This window comes from Callorhinus ursinus, unplaced genomic scaffold (assembly GCF_003265705.2).
Source record: "Callorhinus ursinus isolate GAN/ISIS: 27379988/994484 unplaced genomic scaffold, GSC_fseal_2.0 scaffold21, whole genome shotgun sequence".
NCBI classification, from domain to species: domain Eukaryota; kingdom Metazoa; phylum Chordata; class Mammalia; order Carnivora; family Otariidae; genus Callorhinus; species Callorhinus ursinus.
In genome coordinates this window covers 28,916,644-28,928,926 of record NW_027397083.1, presented here as the reverse complement: position 1 = coordinate 28,928,926, position 12,283 = coordinate 28,916,644, and the positions used below count along the sequence as shown (strand labels likewise).

At 35.5% G+C, this 12,283-nt stretch overlaps 1 protein-coding gene across 4 annotated transcripts in view; it reads left to right on the top strand.

The window, feature by feature from the left end:
• The window catches only part of LOC112829190 (L-lactate dehydrogenase C chain), a 46,526-nt gene that overhangs the window by 19,833 nt on the left and 14,410 nt on the right, over window positions 1-12,283 (top strand). For all 4 annotated transcript variants that reach the window (XM_073904920.1, XM_025878636.2, XM_025878634.2 and 1 more), the window contains 2 exons: window positions 6,550-6,723; window positions 9,334-9,451. In XM_073904920.1, the coding sequence (XP_073761021.1) occupies window positions 6,550-6,723; window positions 9,334-9,451 (292 nt within the window). The remainder of the gene's footprint in view (window positions 1-6,549; window positions 6,724-9,333; window positions 9,452-12,283) is intronic.

Genomic DNA, 12,283 nt, shown 5'->3' with positions numbered 1-12,283 from the left:
GTGGGAGCAGCAGAGGGAGAGGGAGAAGCAGGCTGATGCGGGGCTTGATCCCAGGACCGTGGGATCGTGACCTGAGCAGAAGGCAGTTGCTTAACCACCTGAGCCACCCAGGCGCCCCAATTGTTTGTATTTCTATGGTGTTCATTGTTATTTCTCCTCTCTCCTTTCAAAGAACCAGTTCCTGGTTTCATTGATCTGTTCTATTTTTTAGTTTCTATTATCATTTATTTCTGCTCTAATCTTTATTATTTCCTTCCTTCTGCCGGCTTTATGCTTTGTTATTTTTTTTCTGGCTCCTTTAGGTGTAAGGTTAGATTGTTTATTTGAGATTTTCCTTGCTTCTTAAGGTAGGCATCTATTGCTATATAGTTCCTTCTTAGGACTGCTTTTACTACATCTCAAAGGTTTTGGACCTCTGTGTTTTCATTTTCATTTGTTTCCATGTATTTTTTAAAATTTCTTCTTTGATTTCCAGGTTGACCCGTTCATTGTTTAGTAGCATGTTGTTTAACCTCCATGTATTTGTGGTCTTCCCAAATTTTCTCTTGTGATTGACTTCTAGTTTCACAGTGTTGTGGTTGGAAAAGGTGCGTGGTTTGACTTCAATCTTTTTGTATTTGTTGAAGCTTGTTTTGTGACCTGATATATGATCTATTCTGGTGAATGTTCCATGTGCACTTGAAAAGAATGTGTATTCTGATGTTTTAAGATGAAATATTCTGAATATATCTGTTAAGTTCAACAGATTCTTTCTTCTTGATCCATTCTGTTGTTGATGCATCACAGTTTTCATTTCACTCATTATATTCTTCAACTCTAGAATTTGGTTCTTTTTTATGATTTCTATCTCTTCATTGAATTTCTCATTTTGTTTTTCTGATTTCACTGAACTATTTCTGTGTTTTCTTATAGCTCATTTAGCTTCCTTAAACCAGATATTTTGAATTCTTTGTTTGCTAAATCACAGATCTCCATGTCTTTGGGATTGATTACTGGAAGATTATTGAGAACCTTTGGTGGTGTCATGTTTCCCTGATATTTTTATGTTCCTTGAAGTCTTGTGTTACTGTCTTTGCATTTGAAGTAGCTATAACCTCCTCTAGTCTTTACCAACTTAGTTCAGGACAGAAATGTCTTCTGTCAGCCCTGCTAGGGATTCTGAGGCTTTCTAAGACCTATGTATATGCCTACTCCACACATCTTACACCCTGTTGTGGAAGGATTCTTAAGCTTCTATGCCTCATTTTGACCCTCAATGCAGTAGGCCAAGTGCTGACAGCCTCTCTTTTGCTTTCTGAAGGATGTGGCTTAAGTTGAAGTTTGCAGTTTCTTTCTGACCCACAGTTTTGGTCTAGCTTTCTGCCTGTGCTCACTAGCTGTTTGCTAATGCTCATTCTTGCCACTGGAAGTACATAGAGGGAGCCTACCATAGTAGGGTGTGTATGGGGGTCTGTGTGTGGAATGCTGGGATTGCCTCTGGGTTAGTTGGGGCGATCCACTGGCAGGGCATCCCCAGTGGCTCATGGGCACACTTTCTGTTGGAGTCCACAACACATTTAGTAGGATCTATGTCCCATAATGCCCATTTGAGAGTCCTGTCTGCCACTGTCTTAGCTTCTTCTCATTCCCCAGTCATGGAGCTCAGGACTCAATACTTTGGATGGGGTGAGAAAGAAATGGGCTTCTTTGGTAGGAGTTTGCATAGCTAGTGAAGGTAGATGATTACTCACAGACTCTGACTTTCCTTTGTGGGGGAAATCATGAGCTAAGAAGATCTCTTTTGGCACTGAGCTCTTCCACCTTGGGGAAGGAGTGATGCAAGTAAAGTCAGACTGTTCCTCTTACCCTCTTCAATGCATCCAAACTCATATTATTTTGCCCCAGTAGTGTGCTGGCACTTCTCTGCTGGAAACCTGGACTTCCAGAAAGGCTATCCTATCCATAGGTGGATTGTCTAAGACATTGTTTTCCAGGGGCTCCTAGACTGTAGTAAAGTGGGGCTGGAATTGGGTCATGGGCCATTGCAGGGTCCACAGCTGGGACTGAGGCCTCTGTGCCGATTACATGCCCGACTCATGGGTGAGTGAGTGTCCTTCTGGGTTCCTTGGTGTATAGTGCTGGATCCCACCGCTCCAGCAAAGGCACTTCTGTCCATGGGTGGATGCCAGATTGTTGGTTTTGAGGGGTGGGTGGTGAGAAGGTATGTCTTATTTGGCTGTGTTGCTGACATCATTCCACAGTGAGTATTGATAGATGTAATCACTCATGAAACCACCACTATAATCAAGATAAATACATTTCCATTACCTCTGAGAGTTTTCTTGTGCCTCTTTGCAGTCTGTCCCTTATTCTACCTCTGGCCCCATTTTCTGGAATCTCATATAATGGAATTGTACATTCATTAGTGAATGTAATCTTTTTTGTCTGGCTTCTTTCACCTAGCATGATTATTTTTTTTAAGATTTTATTTATTTATTCATGAGAGACAGACAGACAGAGAGAGAGGCAGAGGGAAAAGCAGGCTCTCCAAAGGGCAGGGAACCCAATGCGGGACTCGATCCCAGGACCCTGGGATCATGACCTGAGCCGAAGGCAGATGCTTAACCATCTGAGCCACCCAGGCGCCCCTAGCATGATTATTTTGGGATTCATTCATGTTGCTTGGTATATCAGTGATCTGTTCTTTTTTTTAACTGCTGAAGAGTATTCTTTTAAATAATTTTAAATCCTCTTTATCTGTTCATATCCATTTATCCATTGGTAGCTATTTAGGTTATTTCCAGTGTTTGGCTATTATGAATAAAGCTGCTGTAAATATTTGTGAATAAGTATTTTCATGGATGTATGTCATTATTTCTCTGGGTAAATACCTGGGTGGCTTATATGGTATGTATATGTTTAACTCTGTTAGAAGCTGCCAAACAATTTTTCAAAGTGATTGTTCATTTTACATTCCCATCAGCACTAGAAGAGAGTTCTATTTGCTCCACATCCTTGCAAACACTTGGTATTGTCAGTCTTTTCAGTTTTAGTCATTCTAATATCATTATGGTTTTAATTAACTGTATTCCCTCCATGATCAAAGATGTTGAGCATTTTTCATGTGTTCCTTGGCTCTTAGTACATTTTCTTTTGTGAATGGTCTATTCATATCTTTCATTAAGATTTAAAAATTAGATCCTTTGACCTTTAATTCTTTTGACCTATAGCTCAACCTTTAATTGTTGAATTATAAGAGTTCTTATATACACTGTATACAAGTCCCTTTGTCAGATATAAGTATTGCATAAGTTTCTTTCAGTCTGTGGCTTGCTTTTTTGTGTTCTTAATGATATTTTTCAAAGAGTAAAGTATATCATTTGGTGAAGTCCAGTTTATCAATTTCTTATTTATGTTTTATGCTTTTTTTACTTTTATTTATTATTATTTTTAAAAGATTTATTTTATTTTATTATTTTTTTAAAAAGATTTTATTTATTTATTTGACAGAGAGAGATAGCGAGAGAGGGAACACAAGCAGGGGGAGTGAGAGAGGGAGAAGCAGACTTCCTGCCGAGCAGGGAGCCCGATGTGGGATTCAATCCCAGGACCCTGGGATCATGACCTGAGCTGAAGGCAGACACTTAACGACTGAGCCACCCAGGCGTCCCTAAAAGATTTATTTTATTTATTTGAGAGAGTGAGCTTGAGCTGGGGGAGGGGTACAGAGGGAGAGGATCTCAAGCAGACTCAGCTCTGAGTACAGAGCCCTACAAGGGGCTCGATCTCACAACCCTGAGATCCTGACCTGAGCCTAAATCAGGAGCCAGCCAACTGAGCCACCCAGGCACCCTTATGTTCTTTTGACTTTTAGCTAAGAAACCTTTAGCCCACCCTAAGTCTGAAGATTTTCTCCTTTATTATTTTCTATAAGTTTTATCATTTTATCTTTTATATTTAGGACTTTAACTCATTTCATATTACTTTTAGTGTTTGATGTAAGGTATCATTCATTTTTTCAATGATGATATCCAGTTTTTCTAGCAACATTGTTAAAAATACTTTTTTTCTCCATTTGAATTACTTTGACAACTTTTTTGAAAATTATCACTTATGTGAGTCTATTTCTAGATTCCCTATTTTTTCATTTATCTCCATTTATATTCTTTTTTTGTCATTTTCCATATATATTCTTTTATTATTATCACCCTGTCTTGATTACACTAAATCTTCAAATCAGTTAATGTAAATTCTCTTTGTTCTTCTTTTCTTTTTTTTCTCTGTTCTTCTTTTCTAAAATTACTTTGGGTATTATGTATTGTTTTAATTTTCACATAAATTTTACAGTTAGCTCATCTATTTCTATAAAAACACATGCTGGGATGTTAATCGGGATTGTGTTAGATCTATAGATTAATTTGGAGATTGTATCTGAACACTATTGAGTCTTCCAGTCCATGAATATGGAATATCTCTCTATGTATGTATGTCTTCTTTATTCTCTTTTAGCAATGTTTTGTAGTTTCCAGGGTATAGGTCTTACACAAATTTTATTAAATTATCCCTAAGCATTTCATATTTTTGATGCTATTATAAAAAAAGTTGTCTTTACATTTCATTTTCCCATTGATTATTGCTAGTATATAGAAATACTATTGTTTTTTGACTTTGTATCTTGAAAATGTTGCTAAGTTCACTTACTAATTCTAGTAATTTTATTCAAATTCTTAGGATATTCTGTGTATATTATCATGTCATCTGTAAACACAGTTTTATTAATTTTAATTCTTTCTTTCCAATTTGAAGACCTTTTTATTTTCTTGCCTCATTTCACTGGTTAAAACCTCCAATACAATGGTGAATGTAAGTAATAATGAGATACAAATCAGCATAACTCTGGAGTCTTGCTTCCTTCCTCCTTTTGGTAGCTTAACAGAGAGCTCTATCAGCTGAACTGAGCCAGCTTGTGGAGAGACAGCAAGGCCTTACGCTGATATCAGCATTCCTGGCATGCAAAGTTCTTTCTGGGGCCCTTGGTGTGTAGATCTTGGTCCTAGAAATACATACTCCTTACCATTGTTGCTAGACCCAGATATTCTTTGATAAATTTCTTGTTACTTGAGAAAACTAAGTGTTCCTTTCCCCCTCCAAAGCTAACTTAAAGATATGTAACAGTGTAGTGGTGGGACTTGTTCTTGCTCTTGGAGGAGTTTCTAGAGAACACCCAGCTTGCTAGCCAAAGGAGGCTCCTCTGCACTTGGCTATATTGTGTACAGAGGATCCCTGCCTAACCTATGCTGTGGAATAATGAAAGTTCAGTGTACACAGTGTGGTTCCTTATTTCTCTGCTTCTCAGATTTTCTCCAGTAAACACTATTTATATCTATATCCTCTGGTGTTAGTGGCATGTGTCACCCTTGCACAAGTATTGAGAGGGTATGTACTCAATTAATTCTTTTTCTTGTGGGGAAAACATTTAGTCTTTCATCATTGAGTATGATGTTTAATGTGAGTTTTTTATGAAGTTCCCTTCATTTCATAGTTGCAGAAAGTTGTTTTTTAATTTAATTTAATTTAATTTAAAGATTTTATTTATTTATTTGACGGAGAGAGACACAGCGAGAGAGGGAACACAAGCAGGGGGAGTGGGAGAGGGAGAAGCAGGCTTCCCATGGAGCAGGGAGCCCGATGCGGGGCTTGATCCCAGGACCCTGGGATCATGACTTGAGCTGGAGGCAGACGTTCAATGACTGAGCCACCCAGGCACCCCTGATTTTTTTTTTAAAGATTTAATTAATTAATTTATTTAGAGAGATTCCACTTGAGCAGGGGGACAGGCAGAGGGAGAGAGAGAGAGAGAATGTTAAGTAGACTTGCTCAGCAGGAAGCCCAAATTGGGGCTCAATGTAGAGCTTGATCCCAGGACCCTAAGATCATGACCTGAGCTGAAATCTAGAGTGTGATGCTCAACTGGCTGAGCCACCCAGGCGCTCCAGAAAGTTTTTTTTTTTTTTAAATCATTAACGAATGTTGAATTTTGTCATTCACATCTGCATATGGCCCTGATCATGCGTGTGACCTTATTCTGGTAGGAGAGGCTGATAGATTAGATGAGGCTGTGGTGAGGGAGAGGCGAAATCTAAGTGTGCTTAAGAAGGTAGAATTAATTTACTGCTTATTTAATACAGAGATAGGTACATTATCTCAAAAGAGGGTTTTTTTTTTGTTTTAAAATTCTTATCATGAATAATTTAACCTTTTTAACACCTCTGTGAGAGATAAGCCTTATTTGTTTGTTAACTTGCTTCACTTTGAACTCTGTAATGAATCTGTATTTGATTTTAAGACAGTTTATCTAGGGGTGCCTGGGTGGCTCAGTTGGTTAAGCATCTAACTCTTGATCTCAACTCAGGTCTTGACCTCAGGCCCCACATTGGGTTCCATGCTGGGCATGGAGCCTACTTAAAAAAATAAATAAATAAAAGTAAAAAATACAGTTTATCTATTTAGAAAAGAAAATTGTAGAAGGAAGTTACCATTAATTTTTTTCTAACAAATTATTCCTCCTAGTGGATATTTTGACATATGTGGTCTGGAAGCTAAGCGGCTTACCTGCAACTCGTGTAATTGGAAGTGGTTGTAATCTAGACTCTGCCCGTTTCCGTTACTTAATCGGAGAGAAATTGGGTGTCCATCCCACAAGCTGCCATGGTTGGATTATTGGAGAACATGGTGATTCTAGTGGTAAGTAGAAACCTATTATCATAATGTAATCATACTTCTTGTCTCTAATCATGCTTATTTCCTTTAAAGTCTATTTTTTTCTGATATTAATATAGCTACATAACTTTCATTTTGTTCATATTGCCCTGGTGTATCTTTCTCTATTCCTATACTTTGTCTTCTGTTCATGGATTTAGCTGTCTCTTATAAAATAGTGCACATAGCATATAGCTGTTTTAAAAGTCAATGAGTGCTTCTCTTATCTGGAGAACTTAAACTTAGTGTGATTTTTAAGCAGCAGCATTATTAAGATATAATTCACATACTATAAAATTCATCCATTTAAAGTGTGTAATTCACTGGATTTTAATATAGTCAAAGAGTTGTGCAACCTTTACTACAAGATAATTACAGAACATTTTCATCACCCCAGAAAGAAACGCCCATTCCTGTGGTCACACCCACCCCAGCCCCAACCTACTTTCTGATTTGTTTATTTCAGATTTTTCATGTAAGTAAAATTTGTAATATGTGGTTTAAACTATTACTTAGGCCACACGAACCTTTTTCTTTTCTGGACTTAAACATTTAATATCTGCTGTACAGTAGAACTTTCTACTTCTTACAATGTTCTCTAATTGTATCATGTGTGCAAATCTTTCCATAATGTCAATAAACCCATTTTATAGGGAATAGGGACCATTTGTTCATTCATTCAATTGTTCATTAATTCAAAACATTTAATGAGTCCTTCTATTTTCCTTATATTTCAAGGGTCATAGTACAATAAATATTTTTTAAACCATGATAAAATTTATGGTATGCTTTAAAACATTTTTCACTTAAGTATATATAACATATGCAGAAAAATTATACAGAATATAAATTTATAGCTCAATAAATCATCAAATAGTGAACACATCTGTGTAATTACCACTCTGGTAAATGCACTTTCTGCTCTGGCATGCATTTACCACTCTGGTAAAAGACACTTTCATGTCCTCTCTCAATTACTGTCCTTCCTTTTCCCAAGCTAAACTTCTCATATCATAGTATTTTACTTTTAAAAATAAATGTTCCAGTGCCTTAATTTGACCCTGTTTGCTTGTGTTATTTTCTTAACTGAGTTCTTCCTCCTCAAAGTCATTAAAAATAATTTTCCTAGGTATGTTTTAATGTCTCACATTTAATATTCCAGAATTTTATTTTTTATAAAGTAGTATATTCTGATTAGTATTGATTTGAATATATTTATTATTCTATTTAGTGAGATTTTCTTTTGTTTCTTTTTTCTTCTCTGCTTTCTACTGGATCATTTAAACTTTAATTTCCTCTACTACTTTGGTTTATACACTCACTTTGTAAGTGGTTATCTATATTCATACTTGACCTCAAAATAGTGTGTTTATTCTTCTTTGGAATAATACATAGAACTTAGAATGCATTAAGTTTGATTGGCCTTGTTCTCTCACATATGTAATTACGGTTGACCCTTGAACGACATGGAGATTAGGGGTTCCAATCCCCACACAGCTGAAAATCTGTGTATAACTTTTGACTCCCCCAAAACTTAATTACTGATAGTCTACTGTTGACTGGAAGCCTTAATGATAACATAAACAGTTAATTCAGAGTATGTTATATATATTATATGCTGTTTTCTTTATAATAATACATGGTTTATCTGCAAGTTTTTTTCAAATTGTTGCACATCTCCAAAACATTTTCCAATATACTTATTGGGAAAAATTCTTGTATAAGTGGACTCACACAGTTCAAACCTGTGTTGTTCAAGGGACAACAGTATTAACTACTTTTTTTGGTTCCATTCTGTTTTCATATCCCCAAACTAATTATTACTATTTAAGTATAATACCTGTCTGGATTTGTGTACATGTTTGCCAGTTGTATTGCTTATCTTTATTTCCTGTATCTCACTTCTTCCCCTGGATTCAATTCTTTCTTCCTGAAGTATATCCTGTCAGTTTTGTTTATGTGAAACTGTTTTAGTTTCACCTCATTTTGAATGACAGTTTAACTGGTATAAGATTTGAGGTTGACAGTTATTCCCTGTCAGCTCTTTGTTACTGTCGAGTAGTGTTTGTTGCTCTTTTCCTTCTAGTTGCTTATGATAGTTTATCTTATCTTATCCTTTTCTTTGTGGATTCTGTAGTTACATCTTGCTTTAAATGCCTCCTATACCACACAATTATGAACAACTTCTACTACGTATTTTTTTAAATTTTATTTTATTATGTTAATCACCATACATTACATCATTAGTTTTTGATGTAGTGTTCCATGATTCATTGTTTGTGTATAACACCCAGTGCTCCATGCAGTACGTGCCCTCTTTAATACCCATCACCAGGCTAACCCATCCCCTCACCCACCTCTCCTCTAGAACCCTCAGTTTGTTTCCCGGAGTCCATAGTGTCTCATGGTTCGTCTTACATATTTTTCTAATACTTTATAATTTTGGTTTTTTACATTTCTTTCTTTTGTCCATTTCAAACTTATTTTTATATATGTGTAAGGTAGCAACCTAACTTTATAATATAACCCCATTGAACTCAAAGAACTGATGCAGTACTGGAAAGAAGAGTTTATTCTGAGATATATCTCTTTTAGTGCCCTTGTGGAGTGGGGTGAATGTTGCTGGTGTTGCTCTGAAGACTCTAGACCCTAAATTAGGAACTGATTCAGACAAAGACCAGTGGAAAAATATCCATAAACAAGTTGTTGAAAGGTAACAGTACTCATTCAATGTCTCAGTTCCTTAATAATCAGTCTTAAGAATTAGTTTCACAGACAAAAAGTATATAGTTGATCTTTGCCTTTTGTGAGATAAATAACCTGAAAATCCCCAAATTCAGACTTATATTATGCATAGCTTTCTTTGGGGTTCATTTTTTAAAAGGAAAATCTGCTTATCATTTCACAAGAACTCATATGTGTTTGAGGGTAATATAGCATGGTGATTATGATCATGGACTTTGGAACCAGGTTGCTGAGGCTTGAAACCTGGCTTCACCATTTATTAGTGGTATGATATTGAGAACTTATTTAAAATATTAAAAGCGCAGTTTCTTCATCTTTTTTTCTGTTGAAGTATAATTAACATACCATGTTAGACTAGTTTCAGGTATACAACATACTGATATTCATGGACAATTCTATACATTAATCAGTGCTCACCACAGTAAGTGTAGTCAACATCTGTCATCATACAATGTTATTACAATATTATTGGCTATATCTCTATGCTGTACTTTTCATCTCCATCATTTACTTATTTCATAACTAGAAGTTTGTATCTATTAATCCCTTTTATCTGTTTTGCCCATCCCTCCACCACCTCCCTTCTGGCAACTACTAGTTTCTTTTCTGTATTAAAAGATCTGTTTTTTGTTTGTTTTGTTTTTTATATTCCACATATAAGTGAAATTGTATGGTATTGGTATTTCTCTGTCTTATTTTACCTAGAATAATGCCCTCTAAGTTTATACATATTGTTGCAAATGGTAAGATTTCATTCTTTTTTATGGATGAATAATATTCCACCACATCATCTTTATCCATTCATCTATTGATGGGCACTTGGGTGGCTTCCATATTTTGGCTATTGTAAATAATGCTGCACATCATTTTCCTCATGTTTAAAATGGGGATAATAATAGAGCCTATGAAGATTATTATGAACAGTAAATGAGTTAGTACATGTAAAATGCTTAGAACAGTGCCTAGAAATTATTAAGTGTTCATCAAATGATTTGATGAAAAGAAACATGAAATCAATCAGATGATCAGAAGTTAACTAGGTTTACTTATAAGTAAAATAAGTGTCTGACTCTGTATACATCAGCTTTAACCGCACACATGATTTTCCCTCATGCTTTAGTCAAGCATATTAGTAGAAGTTATAGAACTTAGAAGTAACTTTTGGATAGTCAAAACTGGAATATTAAATCTACCAAAACATACATCTAGATATATGGGGGGAGGGGCAGAGGGAGAGAATCTTCAAGCAGATTCCCTGTGAATAAGTACAGAGCCCTATGCAGGCGCTTGACCTCATGACATGAGATCATGTCCTGAGCTGAAACCAATAGTTGGACGGTCAACTGACTAAGCCGCCCAGGCACCCCGATAGTATCTTTTAATGTACAAAATTTTAAAATTTTCATGAAATCCAATTTGCCTTTTTCTTCCTTTTGTTGCTTTTGTTGTTATATCAAAGAAAGCATTGCCAAATGCAATGTTGTGAAGCTTTTACCCTATGCTTTCATGTAAAAGTTTCATAGTTTTAGGTCTTATATTTATATCCTATCCATCTTGAGTTAATTTTTGTATATGGTCTTAGGTAAGGGCCCAACTTCATTTTTCTTCATGTGAATATCTAGTTTTTCCAGCATAATTTGTTGAAAAGACTATCCTTTCCCCATTCAGTGGTTTTGGCACCCTCGTTGAAAATCAATTGACCATAGATATGTAAATCTATTTTTGGAATCTCTATTCTATTTTATTGGTCTATATGTTTATCTTGATGTCAGTACTACACTGTTCTGTATACTGTAGCTTTGTGGTAAGTTTTGAAATTAGGAAGTGTGAGTCCTTCAGTTTTGTTCTTCCTTTTCAAGATTGTTTTGGCTATTCAGAGTCCTTGAGATTCCATATGAATTTTAGGATGGGTTTTTCTGGTTCTGCAAAAAATATCTTCAGGATTTTGATGGGGATTGCATTGAATCTGTAGATCACTTTGGGCTTATTTATGTTATCTTTAATTTCTTTCAGCAGTATTTTGTAGTTTTTATTATACAAGTCTTTCACTTCCACGGTTAAGTTAATTCTTAAGATTTATTCTTTTTGATGTTGTTGTAAGTAGAATTGTTTTCTTAATTTTCTTTTTATATTGTTCATTGTTATTGTATAGAAATGCAATTTTTGTATGTCGACTTTATATCTTGTTACTTGGCTGAGTTCATTTATTAGTTCTAACAACGTGTGTGTGTGTGTGTGTGTGTGTGTGTGTGTGTGTGTGATTTTTAGAGTTATCTGCATATAAGATCATGTCGTCTGTGAGCAGAGATAGTTTTACTTCTTTCCAGTTTGGATGCCTTTTATTTCTCTCTCTTGTCTAATTGCTCTGGATAGAATTTCCAATACTGTGTTGAATAGAAGTGGCAAAAGTGGGCATTTTTGCCTTGTTCCTGATCTTAAAGGAAAAACTTTCAGCCAAATTCAGGGGCATTTTCAAAGAACCATACACCATACACCATATACACCATGACCAAGTGAGGTTTATTCCTGGAATGGAATGCAAGTATGGTTCAATATACCAAAATTCATCAATGTAATTTGACACATTAACATAATAAGACAAAAACAGATTATCATCCCATTTGATGCAAAAAAATCATTTGACAAAATTCAACACCTTTTCATAATAAGAACTTAAGAAATAAAAAATTTAAAAAAAAAGAAACTAGGAATTAAGGAAACTACCTCTACATGATAAAAGCCATATATAAAAAACCTACAGTGATCATAGTCAATGGTGAAAGACTGAAAGTTTTTCCTT